This window comes from Stegastes partitus, unplaced genomic scaffold (genome assembly GCF_000690725.1).
Source record: "Stegastes partitus isolate 25-593 unplaced genomic scaffold, Stegastes_partitus-1.0.2 Scaffold232, whole genome shotgun sequence".
Classification (NCBI taxonomy): Eukaryota; Metazoa; Chordata; class Actinopteri; family Pomacentridae; genus Stegastes; species Stegastes partitus.
In genome coordinates this window covers 335,779-348,357 of record NW_007577963.1, presented here as the reverse complement: position 1 = coordinate 348,357, position 12,579 = coordinate 335,779, and the positions used below count along the sequence as shown (strand labels likewise).

Genomic DNA, 12,579 nt, shown 5'->3' with positions numbered 1-12,579 from the left:
TATGAGTCTACAGTATACGCCCGCCTCAGAGTGAGCCTGCGTCCCTAAAGGTAAGCCCGTGGAGCCGGCGACATTTCCTCTCACCCTGCTGTCAGAAGCTGCTGAAGCCGTAGTCTACATGGCTTCTTAACGGTCTGAGGAGCAATGTGCCCTCCTGTCCCTCCTCCACACAGCACGCCCGGCCGGGGTGAAGGGTCAGCATGAGGCCTACAGCCAGCACCACCACGACAGCCACTCGGAGAAAGTTTCCTGTCCCCTCTTGGCTTCCACTGAAATACAAGCATGAGTCTGTGAAACTGGGGAAAACAAAGCATTTTGCCTCTGACTTTTTGCTATTTTGGTTTTTTAGTTCAATTTGGTTTCAGTTCTTAATGTGATGAAGTCACTGTTGATGAGATTCCTCCAGTGAGATGAACAAGATGCGCCTGTGGATGGTAAATAAGACGTTCTCTGTTTGATGACTCCCTCAGTATTTGATTTTATGTTCAATAACATAAAAATGAGTTGCTTTAAAAACTCCTGCCAGCGTATGCACTTCCTCACTTCCTCCACATTTCTCTTGGAGATGAATAAAGTATCTATCTATCTATCTCAGACGGAGAAAACGAAGACCTTCCAGCACGTCTGTATTGTTAAAACTGTGCCACAGCTGCCTGCCTACGTCTGACTTTCTGCTCAAACAGCAGCAACACGTTCATCACCAACACGTTCATCACCAACACGTTCATCACCAACACAAGGCTACAGCTGGTTCATTCTGTCATGTGCAGTCAAACAGCTCAAACCTATTCTAAACAACAACAGGAGGATTTGTTATTCCCTCAATAAATAAAGACAAACAGACGGTGGCTCCCATGATGGTAACACCAGAGAAACGTATTAGTTTAGATTAGATAGAACTTTATTTATTATCCATGTCAACCCCCAGCTATAGATGAGTAACAGAAGAATCCATAATCCTGTTATATGTCATTTCAAATAAGAGCATTGATCATTTAAGTGCCTTTCAAATCAAAATACTTCATAACGTATCATACATTAGAGTCAACAGTCATGCTAATGGCTAACTGAGGCTTCACCACCATGCTTCCAGTAAGTGCTAATGTCAGCATGCTAACATGCTAACATGCTAACATGTATGTTAGCATGTTAGCAGGCTGACATGCTAACATGCATGTAAACATTGCTAAATAACACCAAATACAAAGCACAGCTCAGGCTAATGGAGGACATCATTTTCACTGGTGTTTGGTTTGAAGTGTTCACGACCACATGTCAAATAAAGGACGAAGAGACATTTTGATTGGACGATGGCGCTGGAAGAAAGTTCCTGTTCACTGTAAAGGAGGCGTTATTGTCTGTACCAAACGGTAGTCGTGGAGACATATGACTGAAAAACACACAAATGTTGAACTACGGCGGCACCACAGAAAAATGAATGAATCGAGTCATCTTCTGGGAGTTTCATGGCCTCCAGCTCCAGCTTTGATTGAGAAGCTTCAGCGTGGACCAACTAACCCACAGAACACTTTATTTATTTATTTTTTACAGTATATCAAATGACCTAATTAAGCATTAAAGGTACAGTTACCCCGATATGGAACCACAGTGTGACAAAATCTCTGACAACTAATAGTTCACATCATCTGACGATATATTTTCTTTAATCCCATTTCATTGTTGTTTGCACATCTCCTGACATGAATCCATTGAGGACACACGTGCCACTTCTTGAATGCTGTCCCTTTAAAGTGGACCTACTGGCTGTCGCTGTGTGAGAATGAAGCCCTCCATGCTCAGCGTTTAGCTGTGGACGCTCCGGGCTGCTAATCCATGTTACAGGTTAGAGACACAAGTGAGTCAAAGAGACACTACATCAAAGATGAAGCTGAGAATAAAAACCCCACGCTGCGGTGGCCTTAATCCTTCAACACCTGCGATTTGAAGCGCGATCCTTTGATGTTGTTGGTTCAGCTGGAGAGAAAGACACTTGATAGGGAGCGAGAGAAATGGGTGGATAATAGGCTGCTCATTTAACACAGAACTAACCTGCTGAATGCAAGTTAAGGTGACACGCTGGTGTGGAGAGCAGATGGACTCGTCTATAACTCCTGGATGATGTAACTCCAGTAAGGTTTACTGCTCCATCCCGTTGATGAAGTACTGTACGAGACTGCTGACTGGATATCTGCTGATGTCCTGGAGCTGTAAATATATAAAATCCAAAGCCAGCTGCAATTCATAAAGACGTGGAGCTTGTCTGGAGCCCTGGACATTATTTCACACACATCACCGTCCCTCGTACAGGACAGCTCGCCCACAGCACGTCTCCACAGCCCCCACGTGGTCGGGAACTGTGCTTTTTGCTCTTATTATTATTTCTGCGTGATGTTTAATTATGCTGCTTTCTGATGATGCGCTCCATTAAAGACTACATCGATGAGTCAGCCTGCACTCGGACAAAGCTCTCCAGTTAAACACGAGCATCACAGCTCTTCTTAGTGCATCGCTCCCTCTGTAACCACAGAGGAGGTCGTGTCCAAGAAAAAAGCTAAACCGGGCCAAACAGCGCCTATAGGAAGCTCCATGTCTGTATTTGAATTAGGCCTGAAAAACATCCACATGTATGTAACAGAGACACAACAACACATCAGAGCTATCAGCTTGTCATTCAACAGAAAACTATTCAGAAACAGATTTAGTCGACGAACCATTTAAAGGGCCGACGTGTGGGTTCTAGCAGCAGAAAGATATAATCGATGAGCTGTTTCCATCAGAGCGTTACGACCTGCAGGAGTTAGCTTTTGCTTCGTTAGAATGAGACCTTCATACACACAAAACGTTTCTACAGCAGCCCAAAACGGACAAACACCGGCTCTGGAGACGGCCTTCTGTGTTTCTGCAGTGCAACTTGCAAACTCACCACTAAACTCTGCCCACCGGCCCTCTGAGGTCCAGTGTGACTGCTTGCTTGATTTCTTCAGTTTTATGCATCTGAACACCCCTGAGTTAGAACTGCTTGGAAAAAACTAACAGCACAAAGGTCTGACTCTGAGAAAATGTGCTGCACATTTCTCACTATTTGTTTTTTTATATATATATATTTTATAATCCAAATGATCAGTTCATTAGTCTACAACTGAGTCCATCCAGAAAATAACTGTCAGATGAATCCAAATCAGAAATAATAATTAGCTGCAGCCCTAAAATACTACCACCAACAGCAGCAACACACCAACAATAGCAATCCAGCACAACAATCTAGGCTGCCGCACAAAGGAACAATATGAGAAGGGACAAAGGGGAGACGGATGAGCCCGGGGCAGCCGGCTCTGCCACCGCAGGCCGTTGTCTCCGTCCAGCCGGAGCCAAGCTGAAAGGACCAAATCAGCACAACAAGAAACAAAGCAGAGGAAGAGGACAGAGCCCGTCATTTTTGCATAATTGAGATTATGTGAATAATTCCTGGACATCAGAGGACACACAGAGAGCAGGAGACACGTCAAATCTAAGAGTGTGGCGATACATCAGTGTTTTTACATCAGTCGGGTCCATTTAATCTGTGCTGCAGCTGACAGTTATGTTCTCCATCATAACCCGATCAGTTCTTTGTCCTGTTGTTTAGAGAATAAAATGTCTGCAGATGAGATGTTTTGTTTGCACGTCTTGTCCAGTCCAACATGAGTTACTGTCTCAAACGACACCGAGCAGAGCACATTGACATCTGTAGAATACTTCTGTGTCAGTCTGCTAATCAATGAATTGATTAGCTGTTTCAGTTCTTCATTTAATTAGGGCTTCACTCGTCTATAGAAAAATCTGATGAATAAAACATCTGAAGATTGTTTTTGAGAACGATGTTTGTTTAAATGAATAAAACTGCTGAGCGCATGTTGTTCACAGTCCAGTGTGGTGGTTTATATACTGATCATTTCCCCCACATCCAAATATACGAGCATCACACATACAGCAGATGTTACAGATTATTTATTCTGTCAGTCTACTAATCAGCTCGTTGACACGTTTCAGCTCGACAACGTTTCATCCACACGTTCTTCTGTCTGTTCAGTCAGAAAGCAACAGAAGACAAATGATTTCCACACTGAGGTGAATTCATATTCCAGTGATATCAAGTGTTTTATGCAAGACAAACAATACCTGATAACATTTACTATCATGTTAATAAAGATGCTGCCTGCTGATGGGGTAGAGCAGCGTCATGCCATTCCTCTCCCATCCTTCTGTTCATATTGTACCTCGGTGCCTGTACCACCAGCCAGCCCCTCTTTCCAGAGCTTTGTTGTGAACCGAACATGTTGGGGGGTTGGGTATAAGAAACTGGGTGTGGCCTCACTGTTGTCATGGCAACAGAGTTACCATTGCTTTGAACCACATCCACCAGTCGTCGCTGCACGGAGTGAAGAAACTCAGTCACTGTTAACGGTATGAGCAGGCGGCACACTGTGATGTGTGCTTGTTTGTAGGACATTACTCAGGTCTCAGGTAGCGGCTCAGCCTTGGTGCCTGCATCACATCCCGACACACAGGAGCTGAGCGGCTACAGCCAGGTGCCCAATCGCTTCCATGCAATTCCTGTGTGCAGACCTGTAATATCCTGGGATAAAACCCATCCCAGTGTGACAGAGTGATAGCCTCGCCGGCTTCTCAGAGTTCAAACAAGCAAAGCCCATCAGTTATGCCGGCAGCAGCAGCAATAGTGCTGTACAGCAATATAGTCCTTTATAGGCCACCGCTGTTATAAAACACAAGGTTACATGACATTATTGGGCTTCGTAAACGGAGTCAGCGGGCGGCTGTGTGATGGCAATGAGTGCCTGACCTGCAGGCAACCCCACCGAGGAGCTGATAGGACGCAAACCGGGGCTGCTGATGTCTACATACTGATGATATGTGGGTTTATCTACAAACCAGCACACACCTCAAGATGCTGCTGTAAATGAAAACGGACATTTTAGAAACACAAAACTGCCTTTAATCTGGAGGAAATGCATTTACTTCCACTAATCATCACCTCACATCAACCTCTGATGTAGAGTCGTGCAGGAAAAGCTTTGCATCGAGACCCAATCTGTCATGAATTCAGTATCGCAGTGAGCACAGGAGGGAGGCTGCATGTAGAATATTGTGGTTCTCAGTTCCTTTAGACGCTCTCAGTTATTCAGTGCCAGCTGCAATGTTTGTGCACACTGAAATAACCTTCAGTCAAAACTGCCTGATCAATACAGGATTATACTTTAAATATATTAGCAGCCTGAGCAGTTCAAAGCCTAGAAAATGGACCAGTCACATGTGCTGCAAATGCTGCCATCTGGTGGTGAAATACAGTACTGCACGACACAAGCGACAAAAAAGGAAACCTCAATAAATAAATGGAGAAATGCAACTGAATGGTTTGTTTAGGATGAAAGACTTTATAAAGGAATGCATGCAGATGACACTGAAAACAAAACTGGAAGAAAGGGCCTGAATGACATAATCCAGAGGTGATAAGAAGCCAAAGAGGCAGTTTGTCTGCATATTTATACCTTCAAGTGTTTGTGTTCTCGGGTTTGTCTCTGCGATCCTTTCACAGAGATACTTGGTCGTAGGAAAGAGTGCATTTGTTTGGTTTTATAGGTATAATTTGTAGTGATTCAATTCTTTTTGTTTAATTAATCAGATAAATCCTCATAATTAATAATCCTGTAGGGTTTTAACCTTGCTATTTATTTAAAATCTGTATTTCACACACTTTTGTAAGTTTTTAATCCTAATATTTAAAACACCGTAAATAAGACTGCAGGGATTTCACTTTATTGTTTAAACGTGACAGGAAGCTTTGCAATGCCGACCTGATTTCTCTACTGGAAGGAACTGTGGATGTTATTGTAAATGGTCTGCGTACATAATGATGACTTTCTTTATGAGCTGGGTTCAATTCATTATTATTATTATTTTACTCTCTGTGTTAAACTGTCATTTCTGTAAATGGAAAACAGACCTGAGGGTCACCTGAGTGACATCAATAATGTGAAAACACACAATATTCAACCAGGAGGTGAGTTTAACAGGTTACACTTAGTGAGAACAACAACTACCTAACATCCTGGTAAAGTCTGAATTTAGTAATGCAAATGAATGAATGAATGAAGGAATGAATGTGAGAGCAGCTGGACATACCTTGGCTTGTAGATGCCAGTTCATTCAGACTCCTTGTCTCCTCTCTTTGCCCCTCTCCAGCCACGTCTGACAAGGTAAAGCATATCGAGCAAACACTAAATATGTTTAATACACACGTTAGCGGTGGTAATGACGTAAATAACATTAACAGCTCCGCAGGCTGCGTTCGTGCAGTTTACCTTAAACCGCTCAACAGGTTTCTAACCGTCCAGACTGCGTGTTTGGGAGGTAACAGCTGCGTTTTGTGACTGCTGCTTCTCATTTTACGTAGTTAGGTTTGAGGTTAGCTGGTTTGAGAGAAACAAACAGCAATCAAACACACCCCTCTGTTAGCGAGCAGCAGGCCCGAGCTGTTCGATTATAATATTTCCGACACTTTTTCACAGCACGTGAACGCAGCAGAGCCGTTTAGCGCCAAACCACAGAGCTGCTAGGCTAGCAGTGCTAGCATAAACCGGCTAATGTGTTACAGTTGGTCATATAACTTCTAGCTTTTGAGGAGAAAAAAATACAAAAAAGAGAATAATAATTAACACCTCCCTCTCAATAGACTGTAGTTCAGGCTATGTTTCGGTGTAAGACTGCCTGGTTTTCCAGCAGCGTGCCACAGGCCTGCTCCTGCTTCTGGAGTAAGTAAACTAATATCAGGTCAACGTTTAAGCTAAGCTACTAGCTACATTAACCACCACTGAAATAGTGGAACTAAATGTATTATTTGGTTAGCTGGAAGGTTGTTCATGAATTTACATGTAGACACAATCCAAACATAATGCTAGCTACACATAGCTAGACACAGACTAGTCTTTAAAAGGGATCCATAACTTAGCTCAAGGTGAAGTCGTGTTTCTGTAGCCGGCTTGTTTTAATCCTGTTTCTCTTCTTGTAGTGTTGGAGGGTGGTTCTGCTGCTGGTTGGAGGGAAGCAGATTACCTTTTCAGTGCGGATGCTGCATGTCCTGATACTGTGAGGTGAGGATGATGGAAAAGCTCTACATTCATCATCTGTTGTTTTACAGTCCATTCAGAGCTCTGCACTGTTTTTCAGAATATTTGAGAGCAAAGATTACCTGTGGAACAAGGTGACGGTGTTTCACAGCTTGTTTCTGTCCGTCTGTGAGCGGCGGCAGAGTGTGAAGTCTGTGTCCATCGGTCACTATGTGCTGCCTCCGGCCTCCGTGCAGGACGGTGAGGATTCCTGTATGTTCACTGATTTACTGTCAGACATACTAAATACATGCTGCAGGCTTCAGGATGATAACCAAGCTGGGGAACACATTTCTTTGTTACACAAACCAACTTTGAATGTTTTGTTGTTGTCGTTGTTTTCCTTTGACTGTCAGATGCTGAATACTTTTATTTCTTCACGTTTCCTAAAGCTGTTTGAACAGATCTGTCATTCTTTGGTCGCTTCAACTCTTAGACTATTTGTTGTCATTAAAGAAAATAAAATGTTGGATGAATCAGACTTCAGTGGTCGTCTAAATGTCTTTTCAGAGGTGAGAAACGTGGTTGGGAGGCTGATTTGGGAGCGTCAAGACGAACAGTCAGTAGCACAGGTGAGCGCCCAAGCCGACTGCTTTTAAACAGGTGAATGGCTGTAAACAGCACAGCTGAAGTGGCTCCTGCTTTACAGGACTCCTGTGAGGGTTGTAGTCCCCCTACAGAGGATGAGGACAGTGAAGAAGGCAGCAGAAGCCAGTATGTTCACTTTCCACTGTAAACATTTTGAATTGGAACTCAGTGAACTGTAAACTCATGAAGTCCCTGTTGCTCTGCTGGCAGCTCTGAACCGTCTGAGACAGACTCCTCAGAAAGAGAAGCTCCTCTGGGTGGTCACTGGGGAAACTATCGCAGTGGTAGCATGCTAGCAGGTGAGGCTTTGACATAGTTTATTGTACGTCTTCCCATAATTGTAATAAAAGGACCAATGTTAAAGGTGTGGTGTTGTCCAGCATCTCATGGAGTGAAGAAGTCTCATGTTGTTCTCATTATGCCTTTTGCCTGTGATCACCTACAGGGTACGTCAGCATAGACAACCTGCAGAAATATTCAGGTGAACTGTGTGATTTCCATCCCGGCTATGTCCAGTGCTCCAAATGCAAAGCGAACATATATGAAGACAACACATATGAAAGCGTGTTGTGCCGTTCTCAGTTGCAGACTGGCGGTAATGTACTCACAAATTAGTCGTATTTGTTCATTACGTTTGTGTTGCCGTTCTGCACACATGGATTTTTGTGTGAATGTACACTCACATAAAATACATCCGTGTCACATGGATAATCTCATTCTGTAATGTTGTCCGTATTATTGTGTTGTTTCTGACAAATACAGGATTTTATCCGTCTGACTTAGTCCCTAATTTTCTGTTCATGAAATTAACCTTCAATTAAAAAGACAGGTGATACTAATGCACCCACATTTTGTCATGACAGTCTTCTGTCTCACAGTAGTTGCCCATGTGAGCCACAGGAATGAACCCTGTGAGCTTAACGGACTTGGTTTGTAGCTATAGTTCACTCAGTGTTACTGGATTCAAGGATTCAAGGTCTTTTATTGGTCACAAACACAGTTATACCTGGTGTAACGCACAGAGAAATGTGTTGTGCACCTGTTCCACACCGAAACTAATTAATAAAATAAATAAGAATAAGGAATAAAACACACAAAAAATAAAATATATACGTATGAATGTGTGCGTGTGTGTACATATATATATATATATATAGAGAGAGAGAGAGAGAGAAATAGCAGAAACAAATAAATTTCCAAACAGTGCAAAAAGGGAATAAAACAAAGTAATAATAATAAGATGATGTACATGTATGTATACAATCTGCTTGTGTTAGATGGTTTTGTTGAACAGCAACATCCTGCACTTCTGCTTTAACAAACAGGATGGCTGATCTACTCACTGCTCGTCTTGTAGTGGACGTTGTATTTAAATCAACAAAAATGTGAACCTGAAGTTTTTTTTTTTTTTTTTTTTTTTTTAGTTTTCTAAGTGGACATTACATCACGTTATATCGATGTTAACGACTTAAAAGTAAATCAGGATAAAGCAGCAGCTGGTGTTAGTTGTCATTTTGTGAGCGCAGTCAACTGACTCTACGTGGTATCGTCCCCCCCTGCAAAGTGGACTGTGCCGCTGGGCTGTGACCAATCAGATGCTTTGTTTTGGTGCCGGCCCCGCTACCAGGAAGCAGTCATGTGCAGGCTGCTGCTGGACTTTGAAGCGCCTGAGGTTCAGCACAGTGTGAGACTTCTGTTTGGACTCGGACTCTGTTGTTCGTGTGGGTCGTGTTCGTCCCGTTGAAACCTCCGTGCTGCTTCTGTCATGGCGCAGGAGAACCTGACCGTCGTGGTGCACGCTCCGGGAGACCTCCGGCTCGTAAGAAACCCACCGATGTACCGTGTTGACTTCACAGTATTCACAAGCTGAACTGACTGCAACTGTTGTGTCCGCAGGAAAACCGCCCAGTACCGGAGCCAGAACCTCATGGTACGTTTGTGTTGTTATGACAGAACCTTTGCTGTGTTTATGAGCTGTGCGTCTTCATAAGATAAGATAAGATAAGATCAGCCTTTATTTATCTCACAGTGGAGAAATTCACATCGTTGATAGCAGCTTTCAACACAGGTACACATATACGAGACAGGAAAAAAAATAAAAAGTAAAAAATGTACATATAAATATAAGAAATAGTGCAAACAAGGAGAGTAGTGCAAAAACAGAATATGAAAAATGGGCTTCTGAATGGGGGTATATAGAAAAGATATATATGTATATTTATATTTATATATAAAAAGATAGGGATTAAGTATATAATAATAGTAGTAATAATAATAGTAACAACAATAACAATAATAATAATATAACAACAACAATAATAATAATAATAGTAATAATAATAATAATAAGCAGTGCAAAGGTTGTGTTCTGTATGAATCAGATGCGGTCCATAAATGCTGCTAACTGAGCGGTTTGATTCTCTGCGTTACAGCTGCCGGACTACTCTGGTTCAACTTCACGTTCCTTTTTAAACTTAAGAGAAACGAGCTATTGATTTCTGTGCCTTTGAAACGAGGCTGTTGGCATCCCATTCAACTCATTATCTGATTGGAGTCAGTAAACCGCTCCAGACTCCTGTTGACCCTCTGAGCATCACCACTACATGTGCAGTTCCTCAGCTTCATGTGCAGAAGTGTAATTTAAACTGTTTCCTAATTTATTACTTTGTTTAGGGAGGGTTATGTCTCTTTTCACAGTAGTTTATATTTACGTAGTATTTGCAAGCTTTTCTTTTACATATTTTATTTAGAATTTCTTAGATTTCTGTATTTATTCCTGTCTTGTTATTGCTGTGTACCAGTCTTATTCACCACGCTGCATTCCTTGTGTGTGTGAGCTCACTTGGCAAAAAGCTTCTGATTCTGAGTCATTCTGAAAATCTTTGACTCCAAAATCAGACGTTTGAAACTGATTTTCTGTCTATTTTAGTCGGCTGTAAGCTTTGATATTGAACTTAGCACCGCATGTGTTCATTAACATTTGGTTCAATCTATCAGAGATGTGGAATCAGGCTGGTCTGTAGTGTCAGAACACACACTCTCTCATTAGTCTGTCCTGGACCGTCCTCACTGCGTCTGTCGTGTTTTGTTCTCAGAGGTTCTACTGCAGATGCACTCTGTTGGAATCTGTGGATCGGATGTGCACTACTGGCAGTATGGCCGAATCGGGGATTTCGTGGTTAGGAAACCGATGGTTGTGGGACACGAGGCTGCCGGGCGGGTGGTGAAGGTCGGCTCAGCAGTCAAGCACCTCAGTGTAGGTAAGTGAGTGTGTTGGTGAGTGTCAGAGCTGTGAAGCACCAACGGCTGTGTCTCCTACGCTGGGCGCTGCAGAAATCTGTTTATTCTGCTGAAAGGGGAATAAAGGAATTATTTAACCTGCAGTGGTGTGAAATGATTTAAATATATTCGTCCATGATGCTGTAATTTCACACCATGGACACAATCTAGATGCATGATCTCACTTTAGGCCTTTGGTGGTAATTCACATGTAGCTGCACTGTGGTACCGTTACCTTTACACACTCATCTAATGCGGTAAACTTCATTTTGTATTTTCCAGGTGACAGAGTGGCCATCGAGCCCGGTGTTCCCCGTGAGACCGACGAGTATTTCAAAAGCGGACGATATAATTTGTCCCCCACCATCTTTTTCTGTGCCACGCCTCCGGACGATGGAAATCTGTGTCGATACTACAAGCACAGCGCCAACTTCTGCTACAAGTCAGAGTCTTTTTCTAGGATCGTAATCGTTTGCATCACAGCTTACTGTGCAGTTGCCTCAGCTCCAACTGCTCGCTGACTCTCTTGCCTAACCTTTGCATATATCCTCTTCAGTTTATCTTCCTCTTTCCCTTCCTCTGTCGCTCTTCAACTGTCCAGGTTGCCTGATAACGTGACATTTGAGGAGGGAGCTCTCATTGAGCCTCTGTCTGTGGGGATCCATGCCTGCCGGAGAGCCGGCGTGACCCTCGGCAGCATCGTCCTCATTTGTGGTGCAGGTATAAATGAGCCAAACCTCCTAGAATCACACAATACAACAAGTCACCAGCTTGAGTGGTGATTTTCCATCAGCAGCATAATGAACAGTGCATCTCAGGTTGATGTGAAAGAGGTGATTGTGCTGTATGTGAGTAAAATGCCTGTGCAAGTAAAGGGTCTGATTATCACACAGCAGGTCACAAACATGAGAATCATACTGACTCAACATAAGAGGGAAAAGCTAGTGAACCGTAGCGTACTTTGCAGGATACTTAATATTTAACATGTCATTGATGTTGTGAAAACAAGTTAATGAACGTTTAGGACATCTGTTGTAAGCAGTGAAACACCTGATCTTTCCCAATAAGGGATGCGTTGTGTAACACTGATCTGCAGCGTGCTTGTTGTTTGTTTCCTCTCTCTCTACAGGACCTATTGGGCTGGTCTCTTTGCTTGTGGCCAAGGCCATGGGGGCCTCACAGGTCATCGTCACCGGTAAACTACAGTTTAGAAACACTTAACTTATGTGAATAACATATAAAACAACATCTTCTGGTGAGATCTTTGCCTCTGATCACCCTCTGCTGCTTTCTTAAGATCTCTCCCCGGAGCGTCTGACGATGGCCAAACAGTTGGGTGCAGACGTCCAGCTGACAGTGAAGAAAGGAGATGCTCCCGAGCAGCTGGCCAAGAGTGTGCACGACCTACTGGGAGCTCAGCCTCACATGACCATCGAGTGCACTGGTGCTGAGAGCAGCATCCAGACTGCCATCTATGTACGTGGCCCAGCTAAGACCATTCTAAGATGTGTTAAGAATTATGAAGCACTTCTGCAGAAGTCATGGAGCC

The 12,579-nt window shown here is 43.1% G+C and overlaps 2 protein-coding genes across 2 annotated transcripts in view; both read left to right on the top strand.

Annotated features, from left to right (window-relative positions):
• The first annotated feature begins 6,745 nt into the window (after window positions 1–6,745).
• On the top strand, window positions 6,746–8,366 carry terb2 (telomere repeat binding bouquet formation protein 2). The gene is made up of 7 exons (XM_008281385.1): window positions 6,746–6,809; window positions 7,067–7,148; window positions 7,225–7,364; window positions 7,674–7,735; window positions 7,813–7,877; window positions 7,962–8,050; window positions 8,197–8,366. Exons 1-7 carry the CDS (start codon window positions 6,746–6,748, stop codon window positions 8,364–8,366), a joined length of 672 nt encoding a protein of 223 aa, XP_008279607.1.
• A 1,028-nt stretch (window positions 8,367–9,394) lies between these two features.
• The window catches only part of sord (sorbitol dehydrogenase), a 4,490-nt gene continuing 1,305 nt past the window's right edge, over window positions 9,395–12,579 (top strand). Inside the window, exons 1-7 of the mRNA XM_008281367.1 lie at window positions 9,395–9,570; window positions 9,648–9,681; window positions 10,847–11,011; window positions 11,313–11,472; window positions 11,632–11,750; window positions 12,160–12,225; window positions 12,328–12,506. Of these exons, the coding sequence (XP_008279589.1) occupies window positions 9,517–9,570; window positions 9,648–9,681; window positions 10,847–11,011; window positions 11,313–11,472; window positions 11,632–11,750; window positions 12,160–12,225; window positions 12,328–12,506 (777 nt within the window). The 5' untranslated portion in view covers window positions 9,395–9,516. The remainder of the gene's footprint in view (window positions 9,571–9,647; window positions 9,682–10,846; window positions 11,012–11,312; window positions 11,473–11,631; window positions 11,751–12,159; window positions 12,226–12,327; window positions 12,507–12,579) is intronic.

What these genes read in the sequence shown, in the direction of transcription:
- terb2 (XM_008281385.1), top strand. Translation starts at nt 6,746, where the DNA reads ATGTTTCGGTGTAAGACTGCCTGGTTTTCCAGCAGCGTGCCACAGGCC. An exon ending in GGCCTGCTCCTGCTTCTGGA is followed by an intron (nt 6,810 to 7,066) that starts GTAAGTAAACTA and finishes CTCTTCTTGTAG; the next exon opens with TGTTGGAGGGTGGTTCTGCT. An exon ending in TCCGGCCTCCGTGCAGGACG is followed by an intron (nt 7,365 to 7,673) that starts GTGAGGATTCCT and finishes ATGTCTTTTCAG; the next exon opens with AGGTGAGAAACGTGGTTGGG.